The following is a 16,035-nucleotide window of genomic DNA, read 5'->3' as shown; positions in this document are numbered from 1 at the left end:
GGTGAGCTCGATGTTATCACAGGACCTTATAAGTGAGAAGCAGGAGGGTCAGTGAGAGCTGGAAGATGCTGCACTGCTGGCTGTGAAAACTTACTCACTTTACTAAGGAACATGGGGCTTATGTGCTGCACAGTGTTCCAAAGCTCTGCATCTTACCCGTTCAGCCCTCACACTCTATGCTGTGGAGGGGGGCTGCTGACATGCCCATTTTACAGGAAGTCTGGACATACAGTGGGTTTCCTGGTGTGTGCCCTCTGGTTGGGAACAGGGTTCTTGTCCCAAATTATTCTTCTGTTTCACAACATTGAGGTTTAGTTCACGGAGCTGATTAATGATTTCCTCGTTTCTGCCTCATTCTGCACAAGGGTCCCCATATCCTTATGAGTTCCGCTTCCAGGCACAAAGACTTAAGAGATAATAAGAGATCTCTATGCTGACTTTTCAGACATATTTTAATCTTAAAATATAGCACAGGATAATGCTATTAGTGAGCCCAAAGGAATACTTCACATCCTAGGGAAAGATGTCAGGGGATACTTTTAGGATATGGCTAACAAATCCTCCGAAGGTATATTATTTTTATTTTTTCCAAACAGCAAAATAGTGTCTGTGCTCCTTTTTGTGAATCCTTTACAGGAGATGCTGACTCTGGTGACTGGGGAGCTCTACTTTTGCCGAAGAGTTCAGTTTAACCTACACTGATATGTTCTTACTTATCATGGTTTCTAGGAACTCCAACACAAACTAAGTCGTAGTTTGCTTTAATTACTTTAATTAGTTTGACACAATCTTTTATGGACTTTGTTTCAAATTCTATCTGAAGAATGTGCTTGGCCTGGAAAGCAGCCTCTCTGGCCCAGGTGGTTCCCTGTGGAGCCCTGGCTAGCCTTGCTGAGGGGCACAGGGAAGCGGGAGGCCTCCAGGCCAGCATCAAGGGACCCGCGGCCTTCAGAGAACGTGTGCCTCACACTTGTGAGCGGGGAATGACACAGAGTCTGTAATGGGGGGGGACCTTGGCAAACCCAACTGCGATGGGGCTGAGGTCGATATCCATGGGGTCCACTGGCGACTTCAAGTTAAAGTGCTGCAGGATGGAGGCCAAGAACAGGAACAGTTCCATGCGAGCCAGGCCTTCTCCAACACACACCCGCTTTCCTGGAGGTGACAGCAACACTAAGACACCGCCCTGGGCGACACAGCAAGGGCAGAGCTGGGTGGGAGGAGGCTGTGCGTCAACGGCCACCCTAAGCAGAGTTGACCCCCGTCTGTCTGTTGAAAGGGAGCCCAGAGTGGATTTCAGTGTAAGAGTATCAGCGACGGGTGTGCTCAGGGACCAGCCTTCACACAGCCTCAACCACCAGGACTCAGCTGCATGAACCTGTGTTAGGTTGGGAGAATGGGCCCTGCCCAGCGCTCAGCCTGATGTCCTACAGGAAAGAAGAGCGGCCCCAGGTGGAAGCCAAAGCTCTCGTGTTGGTGTTAAAGTTATCGAGTTGGTTTCAGATCTTCCATCATACCCACACCAAGGGCAGGCCCTGGAAAGGCAGCCAAGGGCTGGAAAGGTTAGATGGTCCTACGATGAGTCCAGGTAACCAAACGTTAAAATTTGCTTAGTAACCCTTGTTTAAAATTATGGAGAGTCAGTAATATAGTTTTGAAAGATTTTCACTAAGTTCTAGTAAATGAAGAGTTTTAGCACTGAATGAAGTGAAGTATCTAAGGAAAGAAGAACTCATCTCAACTCATTCCCAGGACTTCTGGTGAAAAGATGTCATTTAACCTCTCTGAACAGGGAAGAACACATTTGGGTCATGTTGGGGACGGAAATCAGGGGCACGATGCTGGTCACACATGGAACGGAGAGCAGGACTTAGGGACAATCCCCGGGAAGGGGCTACACGTGACCTTACCTGCGGAAAATGGCTTGAAATGGTCACTGTACTTGAACTTTCCATTTTCATTCAGAAAGTGCTCTGGCTTAAACTTCTCTGGTTCGGGGAATTCTTGGCTGTCATACAAGAGGGAGTCCAGCGTCGGAATTATGACTGTGCCCTGGAAGGAACAGAGGCTGCCTTGGTCAGTCAAGTTGACACAACACAGGCTCACCTGGGAGCCAGCGGTTGAATGTTACGTTAGACAAGATGGTATGTTCCCAACCGGGGAAGGAGTTCGCCTGAGGGCAGACAGAGAGCAGGTGGGGGTCACGACCAAATGGCAATGAGAGCTCTCATCTTTTCAGGGAAGTAGCTCCTCTGACCTACTCATCCAGGGCTGGGTGCTACTGTTGTTGTCTCTTTCTGCTGCTGGAACACACCTCAACCCCAGGCACCGTCTGAGGAGCCCCTTCCCAGACTGCCTCCATTCCTGTGGCCACCAGGTCCCCACAGGCCTGCTGGGGCAGCAGCACTTTGCAGGGTAGGGGTGCTGGCCCGGCCCCCAGTGTTCAGCCGCCTCTGCCTAGAGCAGGTGTCCTTGGTCCCCGTCCTGTTCCCTGGCCGGCGGCTGATCGGCAGGGTGGTGCTCGGGGGTGCGCTGCAGGCTCACATCTGACCTTGGGGATGACGTATCCTCTGAACACTGTGTCCCGGGTTGCTTCGTGGAACAGGTTGGAGGGAATGAGGTCGATGAATCGCTGAATCTCATGCACCACGGCATCCAGGTAGGGCATATCCAGCCTGTCCTTGATGGCAGGGATTCGGCTTGGCCCAATCACCCTGTCAATTTCCTCATGAAGTTTCTCTGCGAAGACATGCATGGAATAAATGCACGACTCCAGGCTGGCTCAGCGATCATGCTCCCGTCCATATACCCAGTAGATGCTCATGGAGCTTTGGATTCTTGGGTAGTTCATCCGCGTGCGTCAGCAAGAACCAGGCTCAGTGAGGCTAGGAACCGTCTACAGCATTTATGTAGTTACTTATTCATGGCCTCCACTACCTTAGCTGGTCATGGCTAGCCCCGTTCTGGTCGTCATGCCAGGAGCAGAGAATAAGAAAGGGTCTTGGGGATCTCTAGTTGGAGGGAAACTGTGTTTATGGTTACCCCAGGCTGGTTTGTTGCAGGCTTGTAAGGAGTGTGGAGGCGAATGGAGGATGGAGACTGACATGCTCCGTGTGTTCTGAGCAGCCTCCGGCAGGCCAGCCTCCGCTTGGCCTCTGTGGGTTTGAGGTGCCTGTGGGCCTTGTAATCTGTTGAGTGAACTGCAGAGCTTCCGCAGTATGGCAACCGAGTAACAATTTTAAACACGTGTAACAAGAGGGACAGCATGCTGATGTTTACTAGATGGTAAATATAAGAAGTGGTGCACAGGGATCTCACGTGGCAGTCCAGGGATATGTGGAGTTAGGGGTGGGTGGAAGGCAGGGAGGCGAGGAGGGGCCTGGGCTGGCTCTGCACCCTGCTTTCTTTCCAAGAGCTCTGAGCCAGTACTGAAAACTGTCAACACATGTTAAGTTTGGCAGTGGATGTGTGGGCGTCAGTCATATTTCCTTTCTGTCTTTTTCTCTGTATTGGAAATTCCTCATAATCCATAATTAAAACAGTCTTGGATTCCGTGGCTCCCCTATAGTACAGAGTGGTCAGAAGCCCCCTCAGAGCTGCCACAGACCCGTGGAGCCTTCGCGCCCTAGACTTCCGGCTCTTTCGCATCACCTTTCTGTCAGGTAGAAAAGCAAAGGCTTTGGAGTCGGACCAGGTCTGACCCTGGACAGGTCACATATACACATGCCTAGGGAAAATAACCTCACGCCCTTTCCATCAGCCCTCAAGAATACAGTGTGTTAAAGGGCTGATTCCCATACCTGGCACACAACCGCAGCCAGCATGGCTCGGGTGGTGAGGGGCTCCTTGCAGTGGGGACCCCCCTCCCCAGCTCTGTGCCCAGGCCTGAGCACTGCCGGGGAGGGCACCCTGGCCCCAGGCGATGGCTCCTTTACCTCCTCTTTCCTTGGAGGTTGGCGCTGATTGGCCTGTTGATAAGTGGCGTTGCTCACATCGCCTCCACTGGCCCATGCGGGTGGTTCTAGTGCCTCGTGCTCTGTGCATGCGGCCCCCAAAGCCATGCCTGATCCACCCTGGGTCCCACCCGGCCCAGTGCTGGGGAGGAGCCCTGGGAGGGAAGGCCGGGTCCAGGGCAGCAGGCAGACTTGCAGTGCTTTTCCTGGGGTTCCTCCTCTGATCCCCACTCTTCCAATCGGGTGAGACACGCCAGGAGGCCTTGCCCCTGCCCCCTCCTGCCTCTCAGCTCTGCCTGGAAGGCTGGGGCTGACCCAGGGGCGGTGTGCCCATTTTTTCTCTGTCATAAATAGATCATGGCCTGGAGTGGATGCAGCTGGCCTGGCGTTTCTCCACTGGGCTTTCTTCCTGCAACCTGGGGTTTGCCAGTGGGTGTGGGAGAGCTGAGTGCCGGGGCCTGTCATGTACGGGAACACTGCCCCTAACGCATTCGTCCAGCAACCCCAGTGTCACTGCTGCAAGGGTTAACAAGCAGTCCCCGTGTGGCCGACGGGAAGCTGAAGCCTAAATGCTTCAGGCTGACCGTGCAGGTGTGACGGCCACATGGTCCGGTGGCCTTGCCTGTTACTTGTCCTACCTTCGACCTCCGGGTATTTCATGAGAATCAGGAGCCCGTATCTCAGGGTGGTGCTGGTGGTCTCTGTCCCCGCAAAGAGCAGGTCAGCCACGGTCACAGCAATGTTGTCCAAAGTGTACACAGGGTCTGTACTGTGTTTTTCCTGCGATGTGAGAGATAGGGCCTCAATACAGGGAGGTGTTCAGGTGGATGAGAAAGAGACCCTGTGTCCCTCAGCAGAAGAGCACCTGGCAGCCCTGCCAGCTCCACAGGGGGCCCATCCTGCACAGACACCATCGTCTCCATTGCAAGGCTAGGGAACAGAGGCTCCCAGAAAACCGACCACGGGTGGGACTGTGCCCTCACCTGGCTGTGGGGTCCGTGCTCCTTCTACAGCACCGAGGGCCCTCCTGGGGGTGGGGCTCTCCCTGGCCCTGCGCCACGACCTCCAGCAGCTCAGGGCTGAGCTGTGGGGCTTCTGCAGGGCTGCCCTCGGCCTCATTCCACCCCACGGCCGCTGCCTTAGGTCCCAGGAGGCAGGGAAGTCACAGGGGAGCTGGGCATGGGGTGGGAGGTGGGAGGGGTGGGAGGAGAGACTCTCGGACTCCAAGGGCAGCCTTCCGGGAGGCAGGTGTGGAGCTCACGTGTGGCTCTGGAGCCATGTGTGATGCCGAGGAAAGAAGAGAAGCTTGACTGATCTGGGCGGGCGACCCGGGGGGTGCCAGAGAGGTGGTGCCGGGAGGGCCCGGGCCCCCTTAGTCCGTGCACGACGTGGGGGTTACGTGCTGACGAGGAGCACCGAGGGCCTCTCCCCAGGTGACATGTGGTCATTAGTCAGTTGATCAGAAGTGGTTACGAGGCTGGGCTGGAGGGAGCCAACGTGAGGGGCCCACTCACCCGGTCCCACAGCCCCCTGATGGCTTCCCCAAGAAAGGCCATCCTGTTGGCCGGCACAGTGGACAGTACAGTGGAGCCTAGGGCGGCCAGGAAGGCTGGCCGTGTGTCGAGGTGTGGTGGTCACGCTCAAGCCAGTGCACTTGTATAAAACTAAGAGCATCAGAATGTACACGAAGTGGGCGGCGTGGACACTGCAGTGCAGGTCATAATACAAATCTGAAAGATGCGCCCTGCCCCCGCAGACCCTCTCACAACGGCCGAGTGCCCGGCTCCGCCTGGTCTGGACGCTGAGAGCTGTGAGGGTACCTTCTCCATTTCCAACAGCATGGTGTCAGTGAAGTCTCGGGGGCAGCTGGCCTCCAGCGACCTCTGGTGGTCCTTCACTCCTTCTAGAGCGTACTCTTTTATTTCAGACACATTTTTCATTAGTTTTCTATGGCTTCCAGGCAGGTAACGTATACAGCCTGAGAAATTATTATAAAGCTAGAGAGAGAGGGAGGGAGGGAGAGAATTTTCTTACTATATATATTTTTTCCAGATGCAATAGCATTTGGCGTACTAGGCTGACAACCTTCTCCAAACCTGAACTGATGGCTGTCACTATTGTATTGTTTAGAATATTTTGGCTGAAAGTATCTTTCTGGGCACCACTCTACGAGGTCGTGTGAGTTCCGTGGTGGGAATGCGAGCACATAGGCAGAGGTACCGTGTGCCTGGTGAGGACTGATTTTAAAGAGTGAAATGGTAAGTGTCCTGCGGTTAGCAAGGGGGAAAGGCGGGCCCCGTGGAAGTGTCCCGAAGGAGCGCTCAGGCTCTCTAGTCTTGTGTGCCTGTCTGTCCACACACACCAGTACCCCTTCTTATCCTTTCCCTGCTGTAAACCCTCGACTGAAGCCGGGTGCAGACCAGGCGAGAGGGAGGGAAGTGCTTCACCTGGATCCAGGGTGTGCTGAGCAGGTAGAAGTTCTCATTGAACAGACTCAGCATCCTCAGGGCCGTCCTGTCGTTGTAGTCAGCGCGTCTGTGGAAGAGGATGTCGGAGATGACGTTGTAGGGCGCGAAGCCGATGACAAAGGTGGGGTCGAAGGGCTGGCCTGGAAAACAGGGGAGCCATCAGGGCGCTTCGCTCGTGGGTGTGGCAGGAGGGCCGTTTCCAGTGCTTGTGAAGAGACACCCTAGGACTGTGAGAATTCTCGGGAGGTGGTGACTGGGAACCACGCGGGTTTTCTTCACTTGTCAGTTATTCAGGACACACCAGCGGCACCCTTGATGACCACGCCCGCTCCCTGGGTTAGAGGGGAAACCAGCTTGTGAAGTGGCGTCTGGGGGCCAACGTGGGGAGCTGCCTCGGTCGTCAGGGGTCGTGGGGCCCAGGCCAGGCTGTGCGCACCATGGGTCTTCCGGAGCGCCCCCAGCAGGAGCTGGGCCTCCCTCTGGATCCGCTGCTCATTGCTCTGTTTCCCCATCCCGAAGTCACGGAGGGTGGTCAGGGAGAACCGCCGGGTGTCCTGCCAGGTCGGTCCATTATTGAAAATAATCCCTAGGGAAGAGGGAGCAGCAGGCTGTCACTGCAAACTGTCCTCTCAGGAGAAAGGGGCAGGAGTGATGGGCGCCCTGAGCTGCGCTCTGCGCGGGAGGGACCAGGGGCCGCACTGACCCGCGCAGTGACAGATGCTTGGGTTTGGAGAGAAGTCGTTGGGGCCGGCTGGCTTTCTCCGTTGCCCCTGTAAGCTCTGCACCCACCAGCCCGCTTGCTTTCCCCACTCTGCCTTGTGTCCTCCCCACAGGAGGGAAACCACACCTGACCACTGAGAAAAACCTCTGCCTCTTTCCTGTTTACTGACTAATTTCCTTGAAGCCATCCTGTTTCCAATGATTTTTTTACCCTCACACTGTAGACACCTCAGCTCACACTCTGTGGCTTCACAGCAAGTCCTTACTAAAATCTGAGGTCACAGGGCCCCCGGACCACGGAGACCTCCGGATCCGGGAAGATCTTGATCTGGTTCCCTCCTGCACGTGGAGGCCTGAGGAAAGCCATGGCCCCGGACATTCCAGAAGGAAGTCTGGCCGGACCTGAGAGGTATAGCGGAGGAGGGCTTCATTCTACCCCAAAGGGACACCTGGACGGTCTGCAGGGGAAGCACAGGCAGGGGTGGGAGGATAGGGATGTGACCCAAGGAGGCTGCCATGGAGTCAAGCCCGGGGATGGACAGCATGACTACTGATGGGTGTGTGGGCACCAAGAAGACCCATTTACAGGTGCCGTTCACCAGGTTAAAAGCACAGGTGACACTGAGTTCAGGGTCCTGTGTTCAGGTATCCTGGTGCCGATTCCTGTGGGACACTGCATAACGGGCCAAGTGGATGCTGGGTACGTGGCACAGCAGCCCAAGAGGGAACCTAGGGGAGGGACGCTCCAAACTCGCGGGTGTCTATGCCATCAGCCCGGCCAGGCCTCGGGCAGCTCCAGCCTTCCAAGTTACTGACCCAGGACACAGGGCAGACAAGCAAGCGGTGGCAGGGACCAGGGAGCGTGTGCTGAGGAGGCCAGAGGACAGAGCAGAGGCTGTGCCCCTAGTCCTGAGGACCAGAGAAGCCAGAAGGAAGGCAGGAGGAGAGGCGCTGGGGGACCACCCTGAACGGCATGTGATAAGGAGAAGGGGTGGTTAAGGAGGGAGGGGCAGAGAAGCAGTTAATTTTAAAATGTTCTGGCAAGAACTGTGTAGAAAGAAAAGGTGGAAGATACAGAAAAATGTGAGAAGAGACAGAGGGAGACAGAGATACAGAGATAGAAAGACAGAGACAGAGATGGAGAGCGAAAGAGACAGAGTCAGAGAGACACAGAGATGGAGAGAGGAAGAGACAGAACCCAGAGGCGCACCATCATTTGGGATCCAAACAGGCTGAAATGGGGCAACAAATCTCCTCTCCCAGAGCTTTGTGAAGATTGACTGAAAGGATGGGTGCGGCCCCCTCGGCACTTTAATACGCAGCCGCTGCTCCACACTACTGGTAGTCACCAATGCTCACGTCATTATTCCTGGGGACCAAATGCAGCCCTGGTCCAGGGCCTGGCTGAGGCTCAGGGTCAGCCCTGGGCCGTGTGGGACATACAAAAACAGCACTTTGGAGCCCTCAGGCAGGAGGCAGGCAAGCCCCTTGTGTCCCACCTGCAGGATGTGGATGCTGGCCCCTGCCTGACTGCTCTCAGGGGCCCATGACTTGGACCAGGGCTGGCAGATAAAGGGTCCCCAGAGCCAGGATGGAGCTCTTTGGCCCCAGAACTCCTGCTCTCCTGGGGCTCTCCTCCAGTAAGTCTCCTCTTGTGTTAATGACAAAGATTAGGGTGGTTAATTTTGCTTAGAGCCGCCCCCAATAACAAAGCCACCCACAATATCTAAGAGGGACAATCAACCGCCATTGGTTGTGGCAGGATATAACCTCGGAAATGCAGACTGGAAAAATAAGGCAAGGAGCCCGTATACAACTGTAAGCACATCAGTTTGAAAATTCTACATAAAATGAATAAAAGTTTTCTAGAGGCTCATCACCAAAGTTGACTCAGGAAGCGCTAGAGGCTTCCAAGTTTTGCTGGGTTGGTGGGACACTGTTTCCTTCTCATCTGCTTTGGATCTCAAACACCAGGGAGCAAATGACAAAGGCCAAGCAGGTGAGGCTGGAGGACAGCAGGTGGGGCAGGGAGCTTTCAGAGCTCAGAGGCGGGGGAGGGGCGCCCCCGCCCAGGCTCCAGGACCTCCTGGGAGACGCGGAAGATGGAGTCTGAAGTCAGGAGTCTGGAAAACACTCAGATAAAGACCAGTTAGACCCCACCCCACCCCTGCCCCGCCAAGGCCGCCTCCGCCTGCCGGAGGGGAACTCAGGGGCTCTGGAGACACTGGAGGGGGGGAGGGGCAGAGGAAAGAGGTGAGCCTGGGGAGACGGGGTCACTGGGAAGTCTCAACACCCCCTTCCTGGTCTAAGAACAGCCCCAGGTAGGACATCGGGAGGCCCCCTCGATGGAGAAGCGGGGTGCCCATCGTAGGTGAGGGGCCCTCGGTGGATGGAGCCCCAACACCCACGAGTAGTTGAAACTGTGACTGGAAAGAGCTCCCAGGGGAGACTGAGGGCCCAGGGAGGCGGGAAGGTCTGCGGGGGGAGGCCCGGCCCAGCCGTCAGAAGCAGCTCCCTGGGTCCTATTTCTCTATGAACACGTCTGTCCTGCTGGCCGGAGGGTGGGTGCTCCAGGTCTTGTCCACTCTGGGTCCATCAAAAGGTGCAGAGCAATGACTGAGTGAGTGAATGCACCAACCTTCACCCGAGTTGTCTGCGGATCGCTTCACCTTTCTGTCTTTAGCATGTTGTTACTGTTATCTCAGTACCTCCCCCCAGCATCTTCCCCCCCCCCCAACCCCCCCCCCCCCCCCCCCCAAGTAGGACGCACCTTTGTCCTGGTGCACCCGGAACGCGGGGATTTCTCCTCTGCCAGAAAACTCATTCCTGTAGTCGAGCAGGACCTCCTTCACGGCCTTGTAGCCGTGCAGGACCACGAAGCGCCGTGAGCCCAGGTACAGGGTGAACACCGGGCCGAAACGCTCTGCCAGCTGCGGAGGCCACCAGGCCGGGGAGTGAAGCCACCGCGGACTTGGGGAACATGCCTCGCTTTAACGTGCCCCCCAAGGTCGCTGTTGTTGACCAGGAGAACCCAGAGTGATCTGGGGAAGACCTCCCTAGAGGCTTCTTCTGCCGGGAACACCTCCAGCGCACGGCGCACCTGGGTGTGCCTAGCTGCCCTCCCTCCGGGGAACAAGTAACTGGGAAGGCCGATTCCTCTTGTTCCCCCTGAGGCCCCTTTGCCCATATCCGCCCCCCCCCCCACCCCCACCCCCACCCCTGTCTGCTGTCCCCAGTCAAGGTCCCGGACCCCAGGACGCTGCTGGAGGCCCCGGAGCCATACTGTTCGGAGGCCCGAGCACGTCTTCCTCTGCCGGAAGCTCGTCAACGCCTTTCGGAGCGGCTCCGTGCCCTGTGGCGTTCTTTTACTGGCTCATTTAATAGACTCATTAACGCATTTTGGTTTTAGATTTGTTAGCTCGTTCAGTGTTCACAGCAATCGTAGTGGGGGGGGGGGTCAAACACTTCACTTTTCCCCGTTCTTTGGCGGCTACGGAGTGCTGCAGGTTGACGCGCGGCTAGTGTGCGCGTGGTCTCAGCGCGTGTCCCTCCTTGCATCCCAGCGGCAAAGAGCAGCAGCCCCGGCCACACTGCCCCGGCCAAGCCACCCAACGACAGCACGGCAGTTAACGCTTCGCTCGAGCAAGGGCCTTCGGGGCCAGCCATGGCCAAGGCCCACTGAGCTCCATACCCGAGCCATAACACTAGCTAAATGCTTTGAATGTCACTCTTGGGGGTTCAGCGAATTCATAACAAGCTGGCATCGAATTACAGTTTGTCTGAGAGTGAATTGAATGCACACATATGACATCTAATTCCTGAATGCTCCTCCCTCAAGCCAACAATATTTCTCTTACCCTGGTGAAGGACTTGGGAATATCCTTAAATTCCAGCTGGAAAATGTTCCCAACGATGGGCAGTGGGAAAGGGCCAGGGGGCAGTTGCCAGCTGCTGTAGATGTGTTTCCAGATGGAGATGAGCAGCAGGGTGGCCATCCACACCAGCAGGGCGACCACGATGCCCAGGGCGGCCATGGTGCCTTCCGGGGATCTGCCGACTCATGCGGACACTCCTGGGGAGAGGCACAGCTTTTATAGCGCATCCTTGAGAAGGAGGGTGACCAGCCAACCAATGTCACCTTCCTTTTCCTCTGGCCCAAGATATTAGTTTATTATTAGCTGCTGTTGGCCACCATTTCAAAGGCCGATCCCTTCAGTGTTTGCCGCTTAGAACTCCATCCAGGCACCCACTTGGCCACGCCTGGGCTCTGCCAGCACTGGCTACTGACACCTGCACCAATGTCAGTAAACTCGGCATCCAGGGGAGCTCCACCAACCCACACCTCAGAACACGGGGTGATGGCCTGTCCTCCCTTTGACACTGATTGGACAAGAAGGAGTACGGTCCTGTTTACATGGGTTTGTTTGGGGTAGGATTTACGTAAGGCAACATCAATTATGTGCCGACAGTCTCCATGGCAGAGTGCCTGATCTCCTGGTGCAGGTCTCACCTCTGAGCAGGTTTGTCTGAGCAGCCCCAGTGGCACTGAATCACCAACAGCCAAATTCATAAGCCAGAGAAGGAAAATGCAGCATCTGACATTTATTCCACTTTGTCAGATCAACTGGCAAATTCAGTAGAAGAAAAAAAAAGAAAGAAAAAGAAAAGAGTTGACCAATTTTGAAAAACTTAACTACATTTTTAATGTAGAAAATTAGGGGATAATCACTGTTTAGAATCATTTCTTCAAATTAAAAAAAAATACGTTAGGATTTTTATTGTGTTTAAATCAATGGACTATTTTGGTAGACTTTATGTTTTAACATCTTATCTTTGTGCACAGAAATCACCTTCTGTATATTTATTTATGTAAAACCGAGGCTGCATTCCACGTACTGAATTTTAACCCACTTTCCCACCCAGTTTGCTAGCAATGTGATTTTTCTGCGTCTAGACCTGCAGCCATGTCACTGGTGTTGGACTTGTTAACTTATTGTGCCATGTAGGGGCGTTGGCCTTGGCAGGAGTCTCGGGCCTGATTTGTGCCCGTGAGCTGCTGGGCGGCAGGCCCTGCCAGCTTGCGTGGGCTCTGCTCGTTCCTCCCAGGGGCTGGTGTGGGGCTGCAGGGCGCATTCCGCAGGATGGAGACTGAGCAACCCTGACCCCCCTCTGCCCTCTTCCACCCTGCCAGGCCTGCCAGACAGACATCCGGGTCCACGTGGCATTTTTCTTCTTGGTTTGTCCCTCTTGCTGGTGCTGAGGGTTGGGCAGGGTCAGCCTTCCCTGGGGCTCCAGTTCAAGCCCTGACTGGTGGTCGCGAGGACAGCAGACGTTTGAGGCAGAGAAGGCCCTCTGGCCCCCGTTGGCTGAGAATAACTACACCTGGCAGCTTATCTGAGCGTGTGCATCCTGCAAAGGGGCCCAAGGGCAGGCGCAGGTGAACCTAGACCTCACAGGGGTGCAGCCTGGGTGGTCTGGGGCCAGGCCCTACTATTCTAGGTCCTCTGTGGAAATGCCGTTGGAGGGCCAAACAACAACAAATTCTAAATGCAGGTACAGATGTCTTTTGAGAGTAAGGATATTGTTGAGTCCTTCTTTGCAGAAGCAAAAGACCTTTTTATTTGTCTTAGATCTTATTCAGTTGCCTGCACCTTCTCGGACAATGTTGACTAATTGGGATGACAGAGGTGGCCTTGCCTTGTGCCTGGCGGGAATGGGTACTTCTCCATCAAGTCTATTGTTGTTTGGTTGTAGCAAAGAGACAATCACATTGGGATGATTTTCTTCTTTCTCTAGTTAGCAAGGAGTGTTTAGCAGGGATGAGTGCTGAGGTAATGAAATATCTTTTTAACTGAGACAATCCTAGGACTTTTCTCCTTAAACCTGCTGGTATGATGCTGGATGAAAACATTGTTTCGTATAAAAGCAGTCTTATAGTTCCGCTTCACAGCCAAGATTTTCATGGAACGATACTCTTTACATGCTCGCGGGTTTAACTTGTTAATAGTGTTTTTAGTAGTTGTGCATCTATAGCCATAGACAAAATTGGGCTTCAGTTTCTTATGTTTTATTATATCTGCTGTAAGAATTGTGCTAACTCTAGAAACAATTACAATTCTCTCCATCTTTTTCTATTGTCTGGGATACTTTAAATTGTTAGGGAATTATCTGGACTTTGAAATTTTGATAGAATTTACTAGTAAAACAATATGGAAAGGCCTTATTGAAGTTAAACAATTGTTTATAAAGATTACAAATATCATCTCAATTAGGAAATTAAGACATGCTCCTTGTAACCAATCAAACAATGCAGAACTGGATAAAGCAAGATGTGAGCGTACAGACTCTCCCTACCGCGGTAGTTCTCCTATTTTCAGTCCCATTAAGAAAGAAAAACTGCTGCCGACTTTTGTATTATTTCTCATCTTTCTTTTATACCTACTAAAAGATTTCTTTTGCACTTACTTTGATTCTGTGTATCAGACCTGTGCCTACATTTAAAAGGCACATGTAAACACGTATCTTGGTTAAAGTGTACTTAAAATAACTTCCTGTGCCCTGGCATGGCCTGGGGGGAGCCACACCTTCAACACTGGCAGAATCAGTGGCAGCAACTTGAAATAAAGTCCTGGAAGAATAGCAGATATCTTTTAAAAAGCTACCCTGCAATACTTTGAATGGCATAGAAGGAATATTGTGTAGGGAAACCATGGACTTTGACAACTCAGAGGAAACATGTTTCAGAGAAGTTGCATCCAAATGGTTTATTCTGGGTACAAGTCCCCGTTGGGTATAGAATTTGCAAGTATTTTCTCCCGTCCTGTGGGTTGTCTTTTTACTTCCTTGCTGATGTCCTCGGTAGCACAAAAGGTTTACATCTTGATGAAGTCAAGTTGATCTAGTTTTTCTTTTGTCACTTGTGCTTTGGTTCGTATCTAAGAAATCATTGCCTAATCTAAGTTCATGAAGATTTATTCTGAGGTTTTCTTCTACGTGAACCATCCATTTTGAGCTGTTTTGTATATGGTATGAGATCGGGTCCAACTTAGTCCTTTGCATATGCGCAGCCTTTGTCCCAACACCATTTGTTGAAAAGAGCAAACTTCAGGAATGGGGAAATCCCCAAGAGTGCCAACTGTCTTGGTACTTTTGTCAAAAGTCAGTTGACCACAGATGTGAGGGTTTACTTCCAGACTCTCAATTCTATTCCATTATTCTGTATGTCTATCCTTATGCCAGTTCCACAGTGTCTTGATAACTGTAGCTTTGTGTTAAGCTTTTAAGTTAGGAAGTGAGTTCTTTAAGTTAGTTCTTCTTTTTAAAGATTTTTAAAGAAGGTATTCTGAACTTCTTGCATTTCCATATGAATTTTAGGATTAGTTTGTCAATTTCTACAAAACAGATAAGTGGGATTTTGAAAGGGATTGAAATAAATCTGTACATCACTTTGAGAGAAGAGCTGTCTGTATTAGTTTGCTGCGGCTGCCATAACAAAGTACCGTAGACTGGGTGGCATAAGCAATAGAAATTTCTTCTCACGGTTCTGGAAGATACGTCCAAGATCAGGTGTTGGCAGGTTTGCTTTCTTCTGAGGGCTCTCTCCTTGGCATGCAGGCAGCACCCCTCTTGCTACCTCTTCACATGGCCTCTCCTCTGTGCGCAGGTCCCCCCGTCTCTGTGGATCCTAATCTCCTCTTCTTATAAGGACACAGACCAGATTGCATTAGGACCCACCCTAATGCCTAATTTCAACTTACTCACCCCTTTAAAAGCCCTGTCTCCAAATACAGTCACGTTCTGAGGTGCTGGGGGTTAGCAGTCCAACATATGGATTTGGCGGAGGGGAGGGACACACAATTCAGCCCATAGCACCACCTTAACAATGGTACAATATTAAGTCTTCTGATCCACAGAGGGGGAAAGTCTTTCCATGTATTTAGATTTAATTTACTTCAGTGAGGTTTTATAGTTTTCAGTGTTCAAGTTTTATACTTCTTTTGTTAATTTCTTCCTATTTTGTTTTTTGATGCTATTGTAAATGGAGCTTTTTCTTAACTTCACTTATGCATAGTTCATTGGTAGTGTCTAGAAATACAGCTGAATTTTGTATACTGACCTTGCATTCTGCAACCTTGCTGAACTCATACAGTTCTAATCGTTTTTATACACTCCTTAGGACTTCCTATATACAGGATCACATTATCTACGAATAGACACAGTTTCACTTTTTTGTTTCCAGTTTGAACATCTTTCATTTCTTTCTCTTGCGTGATTGCTCGGGCACCTCCAGGGCTCTGTTGAGTAGAAGTGGTGAGAGCGGGCATTCTTGTCTTGTTCCTGGTCTTAGGGAGAAAGCAATCTTTCACCATTGAGTATAATGTTACCTGTGAGTTTTTAGTAGATGCCTTTTATCTGCTTGAGGAAGTTCCCACATATTCTTAGCTTGTGTAGTGTTTTTGTGATGAAAAGGTGTTGAATTTTGTCAAAAGTATTTCTGCATCCATTGAGATGATCATGCAGCTTTTGTCTTTCGCTGTGTAAGTATTGTGCATTACATTGACTTTTATATGTTAAATCAACCTAGCATTGCTGAGATAAATCCTACTTGGTCGTGCCATATAATTTGTTCTATGTGTTGCTGGATTTGGTTAGCTAGTATTTTGCTGAGAACTTTTGAGTGTGTAGTCATAAGAGACATTGTATTTTTTTCTTATGATATCTGTGTCTGGTTCTGGTAACTGGGTAATACAACTCTCTTAAAATGAGCTGGGAAGTGTGTGTGAACAATTGGTATTAATTTTCCTTTAAACATTTAGTAGAATTCACCATGAAGTCATGTGAGCCTGGAATCTTCCTTGCTGGAAGTTTTTTGATTACTTATTCAATCTCTTAAC

The 16,035-nt window shown here is 51.8% G+C and overlaps 1 protein-coding gene across 1 annotated transcript; it reads right to left on the bottom strand.

Moving 5' to 3' along the window:
* Positions 1 to 745: 745 nt before the first annotated feature.
* Positions 746 to 11,392, bottom strand: CYP2E1 (cytochrome P450 family 2 subfamily E member 1). The gene is made up of 9 exons (XM_027113149.1): positions 10,999 to 11,392; positions 9,912 to 10,071; positions 6,858 to 7,007; positions 6,401 to 6,561; positions 5,774 to 5,950; positions 4,592 to 4,733; positions 2,552 to 2,739; positions 1,911 to 2,052; positions 746 to 1,155 (listed from the first exon to the last, which is right to left on the bottom strand). Exons 1-9 carry the CDS (start codon positions 11,173 to 11,175, stop codon positions 965 to 967), a joined length of 1,488 nt encoding a protein of 495 aa, XP_026968950.1. The 5' UTR covers positions 11,176 to 11,392; the 3' UTR covers positions 746 to 964.
* Positions 11,393 to 16,035: the final 4,643 nt, after the last annotated feature.

Source organism: Aethalodelphis obliquidens, unplaced genomic scaffold (assembly GCF_003676395.1).
Source record: "Aethalodelphis obliquidens isolate GAN/ISIS:26980383/991018 unplaced genomic scaffold, ASM367639v1 scaffold11, whole genome shotgun sequence".
In the NCBI taxonomy this organism is placed as follows: Eukaryota; Metazoa; Chordata; class Mammalia; order Artiodactyla; family Delphinidae; genus Aethalodelphis; species Aethalodelphis obliquidens.
The sequence above is the reverse complement of the archived record's forward strand: the minus strand, read 5'-3'. Positions and strand labels throughout refer to the sequence as shown.

What these genes read in the sequence shown, in the direction of transcription:
- CYP2E1 (XM_027113149.1), bottom strand. Translation starts at nt 11,175, where the DNA reads ATGGCCGCCCTGGGCATCGTGGTCGCCCTGCTGGTGTGGATGGCCACC. An exon ending in GAGGATACGTCATCCCCAAG is followed by an intron (nt 2,053 to 2,551) that starts GTCAGATGTGAG and finishes TGTTCCTTCCAG; the next exon opens with GGCACAGTCATAATTCCGAC. An exon ending in TTTCAAGCCATTTTCCGCAG is followed by an intron (nt 1,156 to 1,910) that starts GTAAGGTCACGT and finishes TGTCACCTCCAG; the next exon opens with GAAAGCGGGTGTGTGTTGGA.